The sequence below is a fragment of the Scyliorhinus torazame genome, chromosome 18, assembly GCF_047496885.1.
Source record: "Scyliorhinus torazame isolate Kashiwa2021f chromosome 18, sScyTor2.1, whole genome shotgun sequence".
NCBI lineage: Eukaryota > Metazoa > Chordata > Chondrichthyes > Carcharhiniformes > Scyliorhinidae > Scyliorhinus > Scyliorhinus torazame.
Genome location: NC_092724.1, coordinates 154,572,234 through 154,586,680, shown reverse-complemented (window position 1 = coordinate 154,586,680; position 14,447 = coordinate 154,572,234). Strand labels below are relative to the sequence as shown.

General features: G+C 50.7%; 1 protein-coding gene across 1 annotated transcript in view; it reads right to left on the bottom strand.

The window, feature by feature from the left end:
* The window catches only part of gnav1 (guanine nucleotide binding protein (G protein) alpha v1), a 196,135-nt gene that overhangs the window by 31,680 nt on the left and 150,008 nt on the right, over nt 1-14,447 (bottom strand). Inside the window, 2 exon segments of the mRNA XM_072483654.1 lie at nt 1,532-1,539; nt 5,113-5,234. Of these exon segments, the coding sequence (XP_072339755.1) occupies nt 1,532-1,539; nt 5,113-5,234 (130 nt within the window).

Here is a 14,447-nt window from a genome sequence, read left to right as displayed (position 1 = left end):
CAGGCACCAGAGAGAGTGACAGATGGACAGAGAGGCAAGCACCAGAGAGAGAGAGGGAGAGAGAGAAACAGACAGAGAGAGAGACAGAGACAGAGAGAGAGGCAAGCACCAGAGAGAGAGAGACAGCGAGGGAGAGACACAGAGACAGACACCGGAGAGGGAGAGAGAGAGAGAGAGAGACAGTGAGGGAGAGAGAGACAGACAGACAGAGAGAGAGAGACAGACAGCGAGAGAGAGACAGACACAGAGACAGACACCGGAGAGGGAGAGAGAGAGAGAGAGAGAGAGACAGCGAGGGAGAGAGAGAGAGACAGACAGAAAGAGAGACACACAGAGGCAGACACCGGAGAGGGAGAGAGAGAGAGAGACAGCGAGGGAGAGAGAGAGACAGGCAGAGAGAGAGAGACACAGAGACAGACACCGGAGAGGGAGAGAGAGAGAGAGACAGCGAGGGAGAGAGAGAGAGACAGACAGAGAGAGAGACACACAGAGACAGACACCGGAGAGGGAGAGAGACAGCGAGGGAGAGAGAGACAGACAGAGAGAGAGAGACAGACAGCAGAGAGGGAGAGACAGACAGCAGAGAGGGAGAGAGAGAGAGAGACAGAGAGTGCGAGAGAGACAGACACCAGAGAGGGAGAGAGACAGAGAGTGCGAGAGAGACAGGCACCAGAGAGGGAGAGAAAGACAGATAGAGAGAGAGAGAGAGAGAGAGAGACAGACAGAGAGACAGAGAGAGACAGACACCGGAGAGGGAGAGAGACAGAGAGTACGAGAGAGACAGGCACCAGAGAGGCACAGCGAGGGAGAGGCACACACAGATAGGGAGAGGGAGGGAGACATTTAGAGAGCCATACAGAGAGACAGACAGAGAGAGAGGCAGAGAGAGACAGAGACACATAGAGAAACATACAGAGAGAGACATACAGAGGCAGAGAGAGACAGCGAGAGACAGAGAGAGAAAAACAGCCAAAAAGAGAGACAGACAGACAGAGAGGAGGAGACAGAGATACAAAGAGAGAGAGAGAGAGAGACAAAAAGAGAGAATGAGTCACACAGAGGCAGAGGGAAAAACAGAGAGGGGGAGCACCAGGGAGAGCGAGACACCAGAGAGAGAGAGAGAGAGAGAGAGAGAGAAAGAGAGATGGGAGAGAGAGAGACAGGCACCAGAGAGAGTGACAGTGACAGGCACCAAAGAGAGAGAGACAGACAGAGAGGGAGTTGATGTGTTAGGCAGGTAGGTTCGATGTGGACTGCACTCGATGCAGGGAAGCTAGAAACATGTTTAACACTGGAGAAGATCCAACACTGTTTTATTCAACGATAGAACTGATATACATAGTCAGCTGTGGGTCGACACTATACTGAACTGACTGGAGACCTTGTAGTAGCCTGACCAGACTTACTAGCTACCGCATGGTGTTTGTGCTTGCTAGCTCGTGGACTCTGACTGGCTGGGTCCCGAGAGAACGGGAAACCTAGTGCCCTCTGGCTTTATAGTGGTAGCGTCCTGTCTGGTGATTGGCTGCACTGTGTTTGCTTATTGGTCATCCTATATGTCAATCACTGCCTGTCTGCATCTCATTATATACATGAGTGGAGGAGATTATGACAGGAGAGAGACAGACAGAGAGAGACAGGCACCAGAGAGAGTGACAGCGACAGGCACCAAGAGAGAGAGAGAGAGACACCAGAGAGAGAGACAGGCACCAGCGAAAGTGACAGCGACAGGCACCAAAGAGAGAGAGACAGACAGAGAGGGAGAGAGAGAGACAGACAGACAGAGAGAGAGAGAGACACCAGAGAGAGAGACAGGCACCAGCGAAAGTGACAGCGACAGGCACCAAAGAGAGACAGACAGACCGAGGGAAAGAGAGACAGACAGAGAGAGACACCAGAGAGAGAGAGAGAAAGACAGACACAAGAAAGTGAGTGAGTGAATGAGTGAGAGAGTGAGAGAGGCACCAGAGAGCGAAAGAGGGGCAGCAGCAGGGGAGAGAGAGGGAGAGGCACCAGAGATAGAGGGAGATGCACGAGTGAGAGACAGCCACCATTGAGAGAGGGAGAGAGGGAGGGAGAGAGAGAGAGGGAGAGAGAGAGGGAGACAGGAGAGAGAGTGAGAGACAGCCACCATTGAGAGAGGGAGAGAGAGAGAGAGAGGGAGAGAGAGAGAGAGAGAGACAGGAGAGAGAGTGAGAGACAGCCACCATTGAGAGAGAGAGAGAGAGAGGGGGAGAGAGAGAGAGAGAGAGAGAGACAGGAGAGAGAGTGAGAGACAGCCACCATTGAGAGAGAGAGAGAGAGAGGGAGAGAGAGAGGGAGAGAGACAGAGAGAGAGTGAGAGACAGCCACCATTGAGAGAGGGAGAGAGAGAGAGAGAGAGGGAGAGAGAGAGAGAGAGAGACAGGAGAGAGAGTGAGAGACAGCCACCATTGAGAGAGAGAGAGAGAGAGGGGGAGAGAGAGAGAGAGAGAGAGAGACAGGAGAGAGTGAGAGACAGCCACCATTGAGAGAGTGAGAGAGGGAGAGAGAGAGGGAGAGAGAGAGACAGGAGAGAGAGTGAGAGACAGCCACGAGAGAGAGAGAGTGAGAGGCAGCCATGAGAGAGAGAGTGAGAGCCAGGCACGAGAGAGAGAGAGTGAGAGACATCAGAGAGGGAGAGTGAGAGACAGCCACGAGAGAGAGAGTGAGAGACATCAGAGAGAGAGAGTGAGAGACAGCCACGAGAGAGAGAGAGTGAGAGACAGGCACGAGAGAGAGAGAGAGACAGGCACGAGAGAGAGAGAGTGAGAGACAGAGAGAGAGAGTGAGAGACAGCCACGAGAGAGAGAGAGAGTGAGAGACATCAGAGAGAGAGAGTGAGAGACAGGCACGAGAGAGAGAGAGTGAGACAGGCACGAGAGAGAGAGACATCAGAGAGAGAGAGTGAGAGACAGGCACGAGAGAGAGTGAGAGGCATCAGAGAGAGTGAGAGACAGGCACGAGAGAGAGAGAGTGAGAGACATCAGAGAGAGAGAGTGAGAGACAGGCACGAGAGAGAGTGAGAGGCATCAGAGAGAGTGAGAGACAGGCACGAGAGAGAGAGAGTGAGAGACATCAGAGAGAGAGAGTGAGAGACAGATACGAGAGAGAGAGAGTGAGAGACAGGCACCATTGAGAGAGAGAGAGAGAGAGACAGCCACGAGAGAGAGAGAGAGTGAGAGACAGGCACGAGAGAGAGAGTGAGAGACAGGCACGAGAGAGAGAGAGAGTGAGAGACATCAGAGAGAGAGAGTGAGAGACAGCCACGAGAGAGAGAGAGTGAGAGACATCAGAGAGAGAGAGTGAGAGACAGCCACGAGAGAGAGAGAGTGAGAGACATCAGAGAGAGAGAGTGAGAGACAGCCACGAGAGAGAGAGAGTGAGACAGGCACGAGAGAGAGAGAGAGTGAGAGACATCAGAGAGAGAGTGAGAGACAGGCACGAGAGAGAGTGAGAGACATCAGAGAGAGAGAGAGTGAGAGACATCAGAGAGAGAGTGAGAGACAGGCACGAGAGAGAGTGAGAGACATCAGAGAGAGAGAGAGACAGGCACGAGAGAGAGAGTGAGAGACAGGCGAGAGAGAGAGAGAGAGAGACATCAGAGAGAGAGAGTGAGAGACAGATACGAGAGAGAGTGAGAGACAGGCACCATTGAGAGAGAGAGAGAGAGAGAGAGACAGGCACGAGAGAGAGTGAGAGACAGCCACGAGAGAGAGAGAGAGTGAGACAGGCACGAGAGAGAGAGAGAGACAGCCACGAGAGAGAGAGAGAGTGAGAGACAGGCACGAGAGAGAGAGTGAGAGACAGGCACGAGAGAGAGAGAGAGTGAGAGACAGGCACGAGAGAGAGAGAGAGACAGGCACGAGAGAGAGAGAGTGAGAGACATCAGGGAGAGAGTGTGAGAGACAGCCACGAGAGAGAGAGAGAGTGAGAGACATCAGAGAGAGAGAGTGAGAGACAGGCACGAGAGAGAGAGAGTGAGAGACATCAGAGAGAGAGTGTGAGAGACAGCCACGAGAGAGAGAGAGTGAGACAGGCACGAGAGAGAGAGAGAGTGAGAGACATCAGAGAGAGAGTGTGAGAGACAGCCACGAGAGAGAGAGTGAGAGACAGCCACGAGAGAGAGAGAGAGTGAGAGACATCAGAGAGAGAGTGAGAGACATCAGAGAGAGAGAGTGAGAGACAGGCACGAGAGAGAGAGTGAGAGACAGGCACGAGAGAGAGAGAGTGAGAGACATCAGGGAGAGAGTGTGAGAGACAGCCACGAGAGAGAGAGAGAGTGAGAGACATCAGAGAGAGAGAGTGAGAGACAGGCACGAGAGAGAGAGAGTGAGAGACATCAGAGAGAGAGTGAAAGACAGCCACGAGAGAGAGAGAGAGTGAGAGACAGGCACCATTGAGCGAGAGAGAGAGAGAGAGACAGGCACGAGAGAGAGAGTGAGAGACAGCCACGAGAGAGAGAGAGTGAGAGACATCAAGAGAGAGAGTGAGAGACATCAGAGAGAGAGAGAGAGAGAGTGAGACAGGCACGAGAGAGAGAGAGTGAGAGACAGGCACCATTGAGAGAGAGAGAGAGAGAGAGACAGGCACGAGAGAGAGAGTGAGAGACAGGCATGAGAGAGAGAGAGAGTGAGAGACATCAGAGAGAGAGAGAGAGAGAGAGAGTGAGAGACATCAGAGACAGAGAGAGAGTGAGAGACATCAGAGAGAGAGAGAGTGAGAGACAGCCACGAGAGAGAGAGTGAGAGACATCAGAGAGAGAGAGTGAGAGACATCAGAGAGAGAGCAAAAGAGAGACAGGCACCAGTGGGAGATAGAGAGAGGCAGCAGAGAGAGGGAGAGAGAGAGAGAGAGAGAGAGAGAGAGAGAGAGAGAGAGAGAGAGAGAGAGAGAGAGGGGGGGGGGGGGACGACCAGTTTTGCCAATGGGAACATGGCTCTGCTGCCTGTTTAGCTACAGGTATTTATTGCTGTACACATTCTCCCCCCACCCCCTTCAGGAACAGTGTGGAACAGTCAATCCTGTGACGAGTAACACTTGATCGAGTGGAGCTTGCCTCCCCTGCAGACTGAGGCCTGTCTTACCACTGACGGCTCCTCAACAGGTTCATGTCGTAGCCACTCAGTGCCGCCACGAACAACACCGCCCTCATATCCTCAAAGCAGCCAATCCACTTCCGCCGTTCAGTCCGCTGGCCTCCCACATCATACAGCCTGCAAACCACAAGAGAAGATGGCTGTCACTGCAGTGGTTTGCAGCCCCCCCACCCCCACCCCACCCCTTCCCCGCCTCACTGCCCACTTTCTCATCCTTTGATTAGATGGGAAACAAAAACAGAAGAGGTTCCTTTCTACTCCAGCGCTGCTCACAAGGGTTCCCTACCCTCCGGAGATTGCCCTGGTGTGTCCCAGAATTCGAGGACGGACGCTGCGGCAATCTTTGAACTTTGTTCACTGTAAATTCTGGCGATGAGGACTTATAACGAACAATAGTTTATTCACTGCGAGCTGAGCAGATACTTCATGCTTGTACGCGGCCTGCGCCCCTGACACTTGACCCTTCTTGCAGTCGCGTGATCATGTGACCAATCAGTCTACATCTTTCCTGTTTAGTTGGGACAACTGGTGACAGTTTGTGCGCGACGGGAAACTACGTACATTTTGTGACACACAAGATAAACAGGCTCACAATACATTCACAATATATATTAATGATTTGGATGAGGGAACAAAATGCAATACCTCCAAATTTGCAGATGACACAAAGCTGGGTGGGAGGGTGAGCTGTGCGGAGGATGCAGAGATGTTTCAGTGTGATTTGGACAGGTTGAGTGAGTGAGAACCCCCAGTTCTAAGATGTTATACATGCACCAGACATCACACCATAACCCCAGTCTCAGGCTCAGAACCTCCAGAACACCCCATAACCTATACCCCAGCCGGTCTTACACCTCCCCAACAACATCCAGGGCAGTGCAACTCCCCCACTGCAACACATTAACCCCAGCCCTAACCAGGGAGACCCCATCACCAAAGCGAAAACGGATCACCAAGACACCCAATATTAGATGGCCTGGGGGGGGCGGGGGGGGGGGGGGGCAGACAGATTCCTCCCCGTTACAATAATGGGACCCCCCTAATGGACCACCGAACCAACCCAGGATTTATAACAGCGCGCTGCTCACCCAGACGGAGAGAAGGAAAAAAAATCCTCAAGGGAAAACGCTCGAGCTGACCTAGGAATAATCAACAAATTAATGAAGGATTCACCGAGCCCACCTTGCTGAACACTACTACTCATTTCCAAAACACCAAACTCCAGGAAAAGACAGAAGCTTGCCCGGCCCTCCCCAGGGTAATCTGCCCGGGCCATTGACGGGGATAGGTACGGATTCTTCAATTCTAAATAACAAAAAGCTAAATAAAAGCCCTGAATGGTTAGCTCTAACTGGGGGACTATCCTCAGTGAGGATTAACTAACCCAACTACCCAACCCCACACCAACCATCCACCCATCACCCAGCCGTGGCTCCACTCACCTTCACTATCAACGAGACAAGGGGTGTCTAAAATACACTCCCCTCCCAGAGCAAGGATAACTGCATATAAAAATAAATAAAACTGCACAGGGCACATATCACATCATTAACTCAATATGATTATTGCTAGAACTTCTCTGTGTCTGCGTGGGTCTCACCCCCATAACCCAAAGATGTGCAGGCTAGGTGGATTGACCACGCTAAATTGTTCCGTAATTTGAAAACATAAAAGAATTGGGTACTCCAAATGTATTTATTTTTTAATGATTTTTGTTAGAACAGGATAACAGACGACTCTCGCCCTCGTGCTCACACCTCACACGCCCTAACAGGAGAAAAGACAACAATAAATAATCAGCAACATCATCACAGGGGAGCAACGTCCAGGATTATTGAAGCCCCGCAGGATAATGACACCATCTATGTTACTTCAAAAGGCCAAAGCCATGTCAGGGTCATCATCGAACATAGGGCAGCACGGTAGCATAGTGGTTAGCACAATTGCTTCACAGCTCCAGGGCCCCAGGTTCGATTCCGGCTTGGGTCACTGTCTGTGTGGAGTCTGCACATTCTCCCCGTGTGTGCGTGGGTTTCCTCCGGGTGCTCCGGTTTCCTCCCACAGTCCAAAGATGTGCAGGTTAGGTGGATTGGCCATGATAAATTGCCCTTCGTGTCCAAAATTGCCCTTAGTGTTGGGTGGGGTTACTGGGTTATGGGGATAGGGTGGAGGTGTTGACCTTGGGTAGGGTGCTCTTTCCCAGAGCCGGTGCAGACTCGCTGGGCCGAATGGCCTCCTTCTGCACTGCAAATTCTATGATATGACCCCGGAGCCCAGAGAGAAACACCGTCTCCTCCTGACATCAGCGTGCTGACCCAGGAGAAGATTTTTAAAAATTCAATTCAGTCTTCCTGCCTGAAGCGACAGCAGAGAGCAGGTCATGCGCCCCGAACGCTCTGGGCGTAATTGCAATTCTTCCATTTCGTCAGCAGCAAACAAGCAACAAAACTGAAAAATTTAAAATGGATCATTTTCTAATAAGGAAGAGAGGGCCAGAGACACAAACAGGCCAGTATCTCACAACTTAACCTGCTGGAGAGAGTGGATCAGGAGAGTCCACAACAGGACAAAGCAGTGCTAGTGTGAGCTGGTCAGGAGAGTCCACACCAGGACAAAGCAGTGCTGGTGTGAGCTGGTCAGGAGAGTCCACACCAGGACAAAGCAGTGCTGGTGTGAGCTGGTCAGGAGAGTCCACACCAGGACAAAGCAGTGCTGGTGTGAGCTGGTCAGGAGAGTCCACACCAGGACAAAGCAGTGCTGGTGTGAGCTGGTCAGGAGAGTCCACACCAGGACAAAGCAGTGCTGGTGTGAGCTGGTCAGGAGAGTCCACACCAGGACAAAGCAGTGCTGGTGTGAGCTGTTCAGGAGAGTCCACACCAGGACAAAGCAGTGCTGGTGTGAGCTGTTCAGGAGAGTCCCCACCAGGACAAAGCAGTGCTGGTGTGAGCTCCAAGGCCTCTGGTGAACAATCCATTAAGAAGAAGCCGAAATCAGGATCGAAGCAGTATAAAGTTGATTTTTTAAGATATGGATTTATCAATTGTGCCATTGCAAATCAGGATGCATAGTCCATGTGCGTTATATGCAGGGAAGTACTGGCAAATGAAAGTTTAAAACGCTCAAAACTACGCATTTGAAGACTAAGCATGAAGAGTTCGAGGACAAACCTCTTGATCTTATTTCAAAGGGTGCAGCGAGAACTTAAATCGTCAGCTAAAGTCCTTAACAGAAATGTTACATTGAACGACAAAGTACAATTAGTCTCTTACCTGGTAGCTTACAGTGTAGTTAAAGAGAAAATGCCCCACACTGTAGCAGAGAGATTAATTCTCTCTGCAGAATTGGATATAGTTCAAACAGTCGGGCAGCACAGTGGCACAGTGGTTAGCACATGTGTGGAGTTTGCACATTCTCCCTGTGTTTGTGTGGGTTTCGCCCCTACAACCCAAAAGATGTGCAGGATAGGTGGATTGGCCACACTAAATCTGCCCTTAATTGGAAAAAATGAATTGGGTACACTAAATTTTTTTAAAATAGAAGAGAGGTTCGTTGAAAAAGTGAAATGCTTCCCACTCAGTGATAACACAGTGGCTCGCCGAATTTGTGATATTGCTGAGAATTTAGAAGCCCAGTTTATTTCTCGTTTGAAATCAGCGCAGGCGTTCTCAACACAACTGGATGAAAATACAGATGTTTCAGATTGTGCAACCTTGCTAGTTTACATTAGGTATGTTTGGCACAATGAATTTGTTGAGGATTTGCTGTGCAACCTGACATTACCAACCCACACGACTGGCGCAGAGATTTTTGAAGCTTTGAATAGTTTTGTGGTTGGAAAGTGTGGGTTCGACTGGGTTCGTTGCAGGGGAATCACAAGCGAAGGTGCAGCCAGCATGACTGGGAAAAACAACGGAGTTATAGTCAGGATTAAGGAGGCAGCTGGTCCGGACATTGTTTGGAATCATTGTTTTATTCACCGCGAGGCACTGGCATCGAAAGGAATTTTATCTGATCTTGAAGTGGTATTGAAAGGAATTGTGAAAGTTGTGAATTTCATTAAACGCAGCGCACTCAATACCAGACTTTTTGAGCCTCTGTGTTCTGATATGAGGGCCGGACACACGCATTTATTGTTCCACACAGAGTGACGTTGGCTGCCAAGGGGTCAGATGCTACTCAGAGTTTACGAACCGGAGGTATTAAATCCACACTATCCTCCTTGATAAATTGCCCTCCCTGGCTGATTGGGTTGCTGATGAAGCTTGGATGCTAACTATGTCTTACTTTGCAGACATCTTTTCAATGTTAAATAAACTGAACCTCAAATTGCAAGAGAAGGTCGATGATTGCTTTCGGCACTGTGAAGAGGTAGAAGCTTTCCAAAAGACATTCAAAGTTTGGCAATTGCGAGTACAGAGCCAAAATTGCTACATGTTTCCCACGCTGCTACGACACATCGAAGAAAACAGCATTAGTAAGGAAACTGTAAATGGACTGGCGAGCCTTATTCAGTGGCATCTCGCTGTGCTGATCAACAGATTCTGTTGCTACTTTCCAGAGGAGAAGTTTACGATTTTGAGAGACAAGAGGTGGGTGAAGAATCTCTTTGAGGTTGAGACCGCAGAATCAGTTCTTAACTTGCAGCTGACAACAAATGAAGAAACTGAACTTCTGCGCCTCAGCTGTGACAGCATATTAAAAACATGGCACGAGTCAATGAGGCTGTCAGTATTCTGGAGTAGCGCCTTCGAGGAGTATCCGGAGCTGAGTAAAACAAGCATTTTGTTGCTTTTGCCCTTCACAATGACCTACATGTGCGAGGTTGGATTTTCCGTCCTTACAAAGATGAAGACGGCACAAAAGGAACCGGCTGAATCCTGCACCCGATATGCCCTCTCCTCCTGTGAACCTGATTGGAGTGAGATCGTGAGGACCAAGCAGGTTCACCCTTCGCATTAAAGGCAAGAGGAAATGGTGGGTCGTGAAAGGCGGCCGGCATGGATCGCGAAAGTCGGTCAGCGTGGGCCGCGAAGGACGGCCGGCGTGGGCCGCGAATGTCGGCCGGCGTGGGGCACGAAGGACGGCCGGCGTGGGTCGCGAAGGACGGCCGGCGTGGGGCACGAATGTCGGCCGGCGTGGGTCACGAAGGACGGCCGGCGTGGGGCACGAAGGACGGCCGGCGTGGGGCACGAAGGACGGCCGGCGTGGGCCGCGAATGTCGGCCAGTGTGGGTCCCGAAGGTCGGCCGGCGTGGGTCCCGAAGGTCGGCCGGCGTGGGTCCCGAAGGTCGGCCGGCGTGGGTCCCGAAGGTCGGCCGGCGTGGGTCCCGAAGGTCGGCCGGTGTGGGTCCCGAAGGTCGGCCGGCGTGGGTCCCGAAGGTCGGCCGGTGTGGGTCCCGAAGGACGGCCGGTTGATAAAAATGGATCCCGGGCAAAAGAGTTTGGAAAACACTGCCTTAAGGTGAGCACTAAAGACCTACAACACGGAGCCGAGATCGCCATCCAGAGCAACACTCTCAGAGCCGGCCATCATCCCGATGCCTGGGCGCAGGGTCGCTCATCAGCAACACCACCACTGCAAGCTGAGCTCCCCGCCCCAGCCGACTCCGACCGCCTCACTCACACGAGGATTCCTCGTGATCTCACTTGGCTCCTCTCCTCAATCAGAATCATCCAGGGACATACCACAAAACATGTGCCCCGAGAAAGACAATTATGGAATACGCACAAGGATAAAAAAAGATTAAAAGCAGAACCGAGCCGGAGCTCATGAAAACGCAGCCGCTCCCGCGCTCACATCACGTGACCCCCTGCCGCTCTTGAATAAAATGCATGCCCGTCGAGGATTATGTATCTTTTTTACCAGAAGACAAATATTCATGAATGTTTTTAGAATTATTCCACGTTTTCTCCTCCATCTGGAAAACAAACATTTCAATTTTCTTTCCGACCGCCTCTGGCGTTATTCCAGAATGCTAACTTTAATAAGGTATAAGCTTGTGCCTTTTCTGACTTGACAGATAATGCAGCACTGCAGTAAACACGCCACTCCTCAAACTTTTCCCAACTGTCTGCAATATTTTCATCAAAGATGAGCGGGTCGATTCGACAAAGTCCTTGGGCTATAAAACGTGCTCCAGGACAACAGAGATTGTGCAGCCAGTCCAATATCGGGGGGTGGGGGGGGGGGGGGGGGTGGGGGGGGGGAGAACGAACTGCTTAAGGTTCACGGTGAGAGTTGCCGTGACAGCCAGCGAGATTCAGATGGGGAAGGGTCGGTCCCATGAGCTGGTGATGAGATACTCAAGGAAGGGGGAATCTGTGAGGTGATACCATGCTAATGTGTTGGGTTCTCGAAACACCGACGACAAGGACCTGTAACAAGTAATAGTTTATTCACTAGCTTAACAGTTACTGCATGCTTGTGCTCTGCCAATTCTCCGGACACGTGACCCTTCTAGTGACCACGTCATCAGTCTACATTTACCATTCATAAAAACATTAGATACGGGGCTGTTTGACATGACAGTCAATCATCCAATCAAATAATGTCTGTTGGCTTGGGAAGGAAAGAAACTGTGGGTTGGACCAATGCCGGGGGTGGAGGGGGTGGGAGGTCACATTATGTCCAGAGTTGACAACCCTACATTGCTCATCCAACAGAGAAGTCTTAGGTAAAGGCCAAGGACCATAAATGCAGAACAGGAAATGTGGTTAAAATTCCTGCTGTTAGGACTTCAGCACAACCCAGCTCCCCGAGCTCCTCCAGTCCTACATCCTTCCAAGAATACGGCCGGACGTATTCCTGGAGATATCACCTGACCTCTTGCCTCCGACCACTCCCTCCCCACTGCATAGAACATTACAGCGCAGTACAGGCCCTTCGGTCCTCGATGTTGCACCGACCTGTGAAACCACTCCAAAGCCCATCTACACTATTCCCTTATCGTCTCTCCTACCATTGGTCAACTGACCCCCCCCCCCCAACAACCCAATTGGAAAGTGAAGATTCTTCGTTACCTGATTGGATGATGCTTGGCCAGTCAAACAGCCTTTTCTTCCCATGCCTGATACTTTAATAAGTTGAAAAAATAGTTTAACGTGCGGTTTTTAATGTACCCATGCCTTTTCTCCTGGATTACTCCAGAATTGTCTCGCAGATTCCTGAAGATTGCTAATCCCCTTCACTGTGAGCTCAAGTTGCCTTGGGCCCGAAGCTAGAGACTTCCTTCCTCGAACCTCTCTGCCTTACTCTCCTCCCTCACACCTCATCTTGGGCCAAGCTTTGGGTCCTCGGATCTCCTTTTGATTTGGTGTGAAACTCTGTGCAGTAACTCTCCTGTGAAGCGTCAGGAGATGTTTTGCTCCACAATATATATGCAAACTTTTAACCTCACCTCACAGATTCCCCCTTCCTTGAGTATCTCATCACCAGCTCATGGGACCGACCCTTCCCCATCTGAATCTCGCTGGCTGTCACGGCAACTCTCACCGTGAACCTTAAGCAGTTCGTTCTCTCCCCCGCGATATTGGACTGGCTGCACAATCTCTGTTGTCCTGGAGCACGTTGTATTTCTCTCTCTCTCCCGTTCGATCTCTGCCTATTGCATCTATTCCCTGAAGGTGAGAGTGTGCATTCATTGCAACAAATGAATGAGGCCAGACACATTCCAGTTGATCCCCATCATGGAAAACTGCAAATCTGTGGCTGGAGTCACTGACTGGAAAATTACATCGAGGCCCCAGCTATCATTCCCTGTGTGTGAATGCCAAAAATTATTAGCATACACGCAGATTCGTTAAACATTCACAAAAAACATTGGGGCCACTAATAACCTCCGCACTGATAATGGGAACATTAGAGTTGATATTAAATCAGCTCCAACTACGTGCAGGCTTTTTGAACACCATGTTGGATAACCATGGCAATGCCTCAATCGGTTTGTTTCTTCTACCAGGCCCCTCAGTCTCTGGTTTATGCATAGCCTTGCCAAACAGCTTCGCATTCCACTTGACTGCGCCTCCGCCCCTCCTCTCACGCCGTCTCTCGCACACACCTTCCACTTTGTCTGATTACGAACCTCCCCACCCAAAGCCAATATCACTTCTGAGGTTTAAGCATCTTTGTTCGATTTATTCCGCACAGCCCCCACCACGTGGGTGCTTGTATCTCATTGCCTTCCTCCTTAACATTAAGTTCATCTGAAATAATTGAAAGATGCGTCTTCTCCCTTGACTCAGCTGTCCTGCTGTGTGCCTCTGCCTTTCCGTTCATATTTCCAACAGAGACCGTAATTGCTTTTGTTCATTTTAGTTTGGTTTTGTTTTGATTTTAAGTTCCAGAACTTTCAGCCTCCACACCTTTTGAACTCTTCTTCCTGAATCCAATTACCATGTTTCTCTCACACCCCCCCCCCCCCCCCCCCCCCCCCCCCTCCAATCCCACTTTCCATTTCTGGGGTCAGCCGGGTAGTGTAGCCATTTGGGATGGCCACTTTCAGCATATCAAATGGACACTCGCAGAGCATACAGGGAAAAATGGACAATTCAAAGTAACCAGCAGGCACAGAGCCTGAATTGTATTCAGAAGACAGACTGCAGACAGAACTGAAACTCTTGGCCGATTTGCACATCGATCGCCCATCTCCGATAAACAAAAGACTAGCGCTCAGGTAGCCGATACCGCCCCAGACATTCCGGCGCCACTGCCTCAGCAAGAAGACACAAACAAAGCAAGGCCAACAGCCACTCAGGACACGCCCAGCCATCAGGGCACCCGCCCCTTTATTGGCTCAGATCGATGGCGGTGATCGAGAAGCTGCCCAATTGATTGGGACCAAGTTTAAGGCCCGCCTAAAAGTGCGCGAAGCACCCCCCCCCCAGCCCCCCCCCCCCCCCCGGAAGTACAAGAAGGAACCCCGCCATGTGTTCGCTCTCTTGGAATCGGCTCTCAACTGGAGAGACCCCTCCACCTGCATTACCAGAAGTAAGTTCAGGTTCAACGCTCGCTTCCAGATGGATGACCATAGCTACACTCCTGCTACCTCTTCGAACCCAACAGCCTCAGCTCCGAACAACGGCCACTGTTCCTTTGACCTAAGCGGGTACCCGAAGTTACGTATAGGTGTTAGTGATAGACATAGTTTAGCCTGTAGTGTTATTGTGCATGAGTAAACAATACTGTGTGTAAATAAAGCACCATTGACTTTGAACTAACTAACTGGTGTATTGGCTCTTTGATCGATATTCGGTTGAACCTTGTGGCGGTATCAAGAGATACCTGGCGACTCTGGAAGCATATTCATATTTAAGATTAAGAAAGGCGACCTTA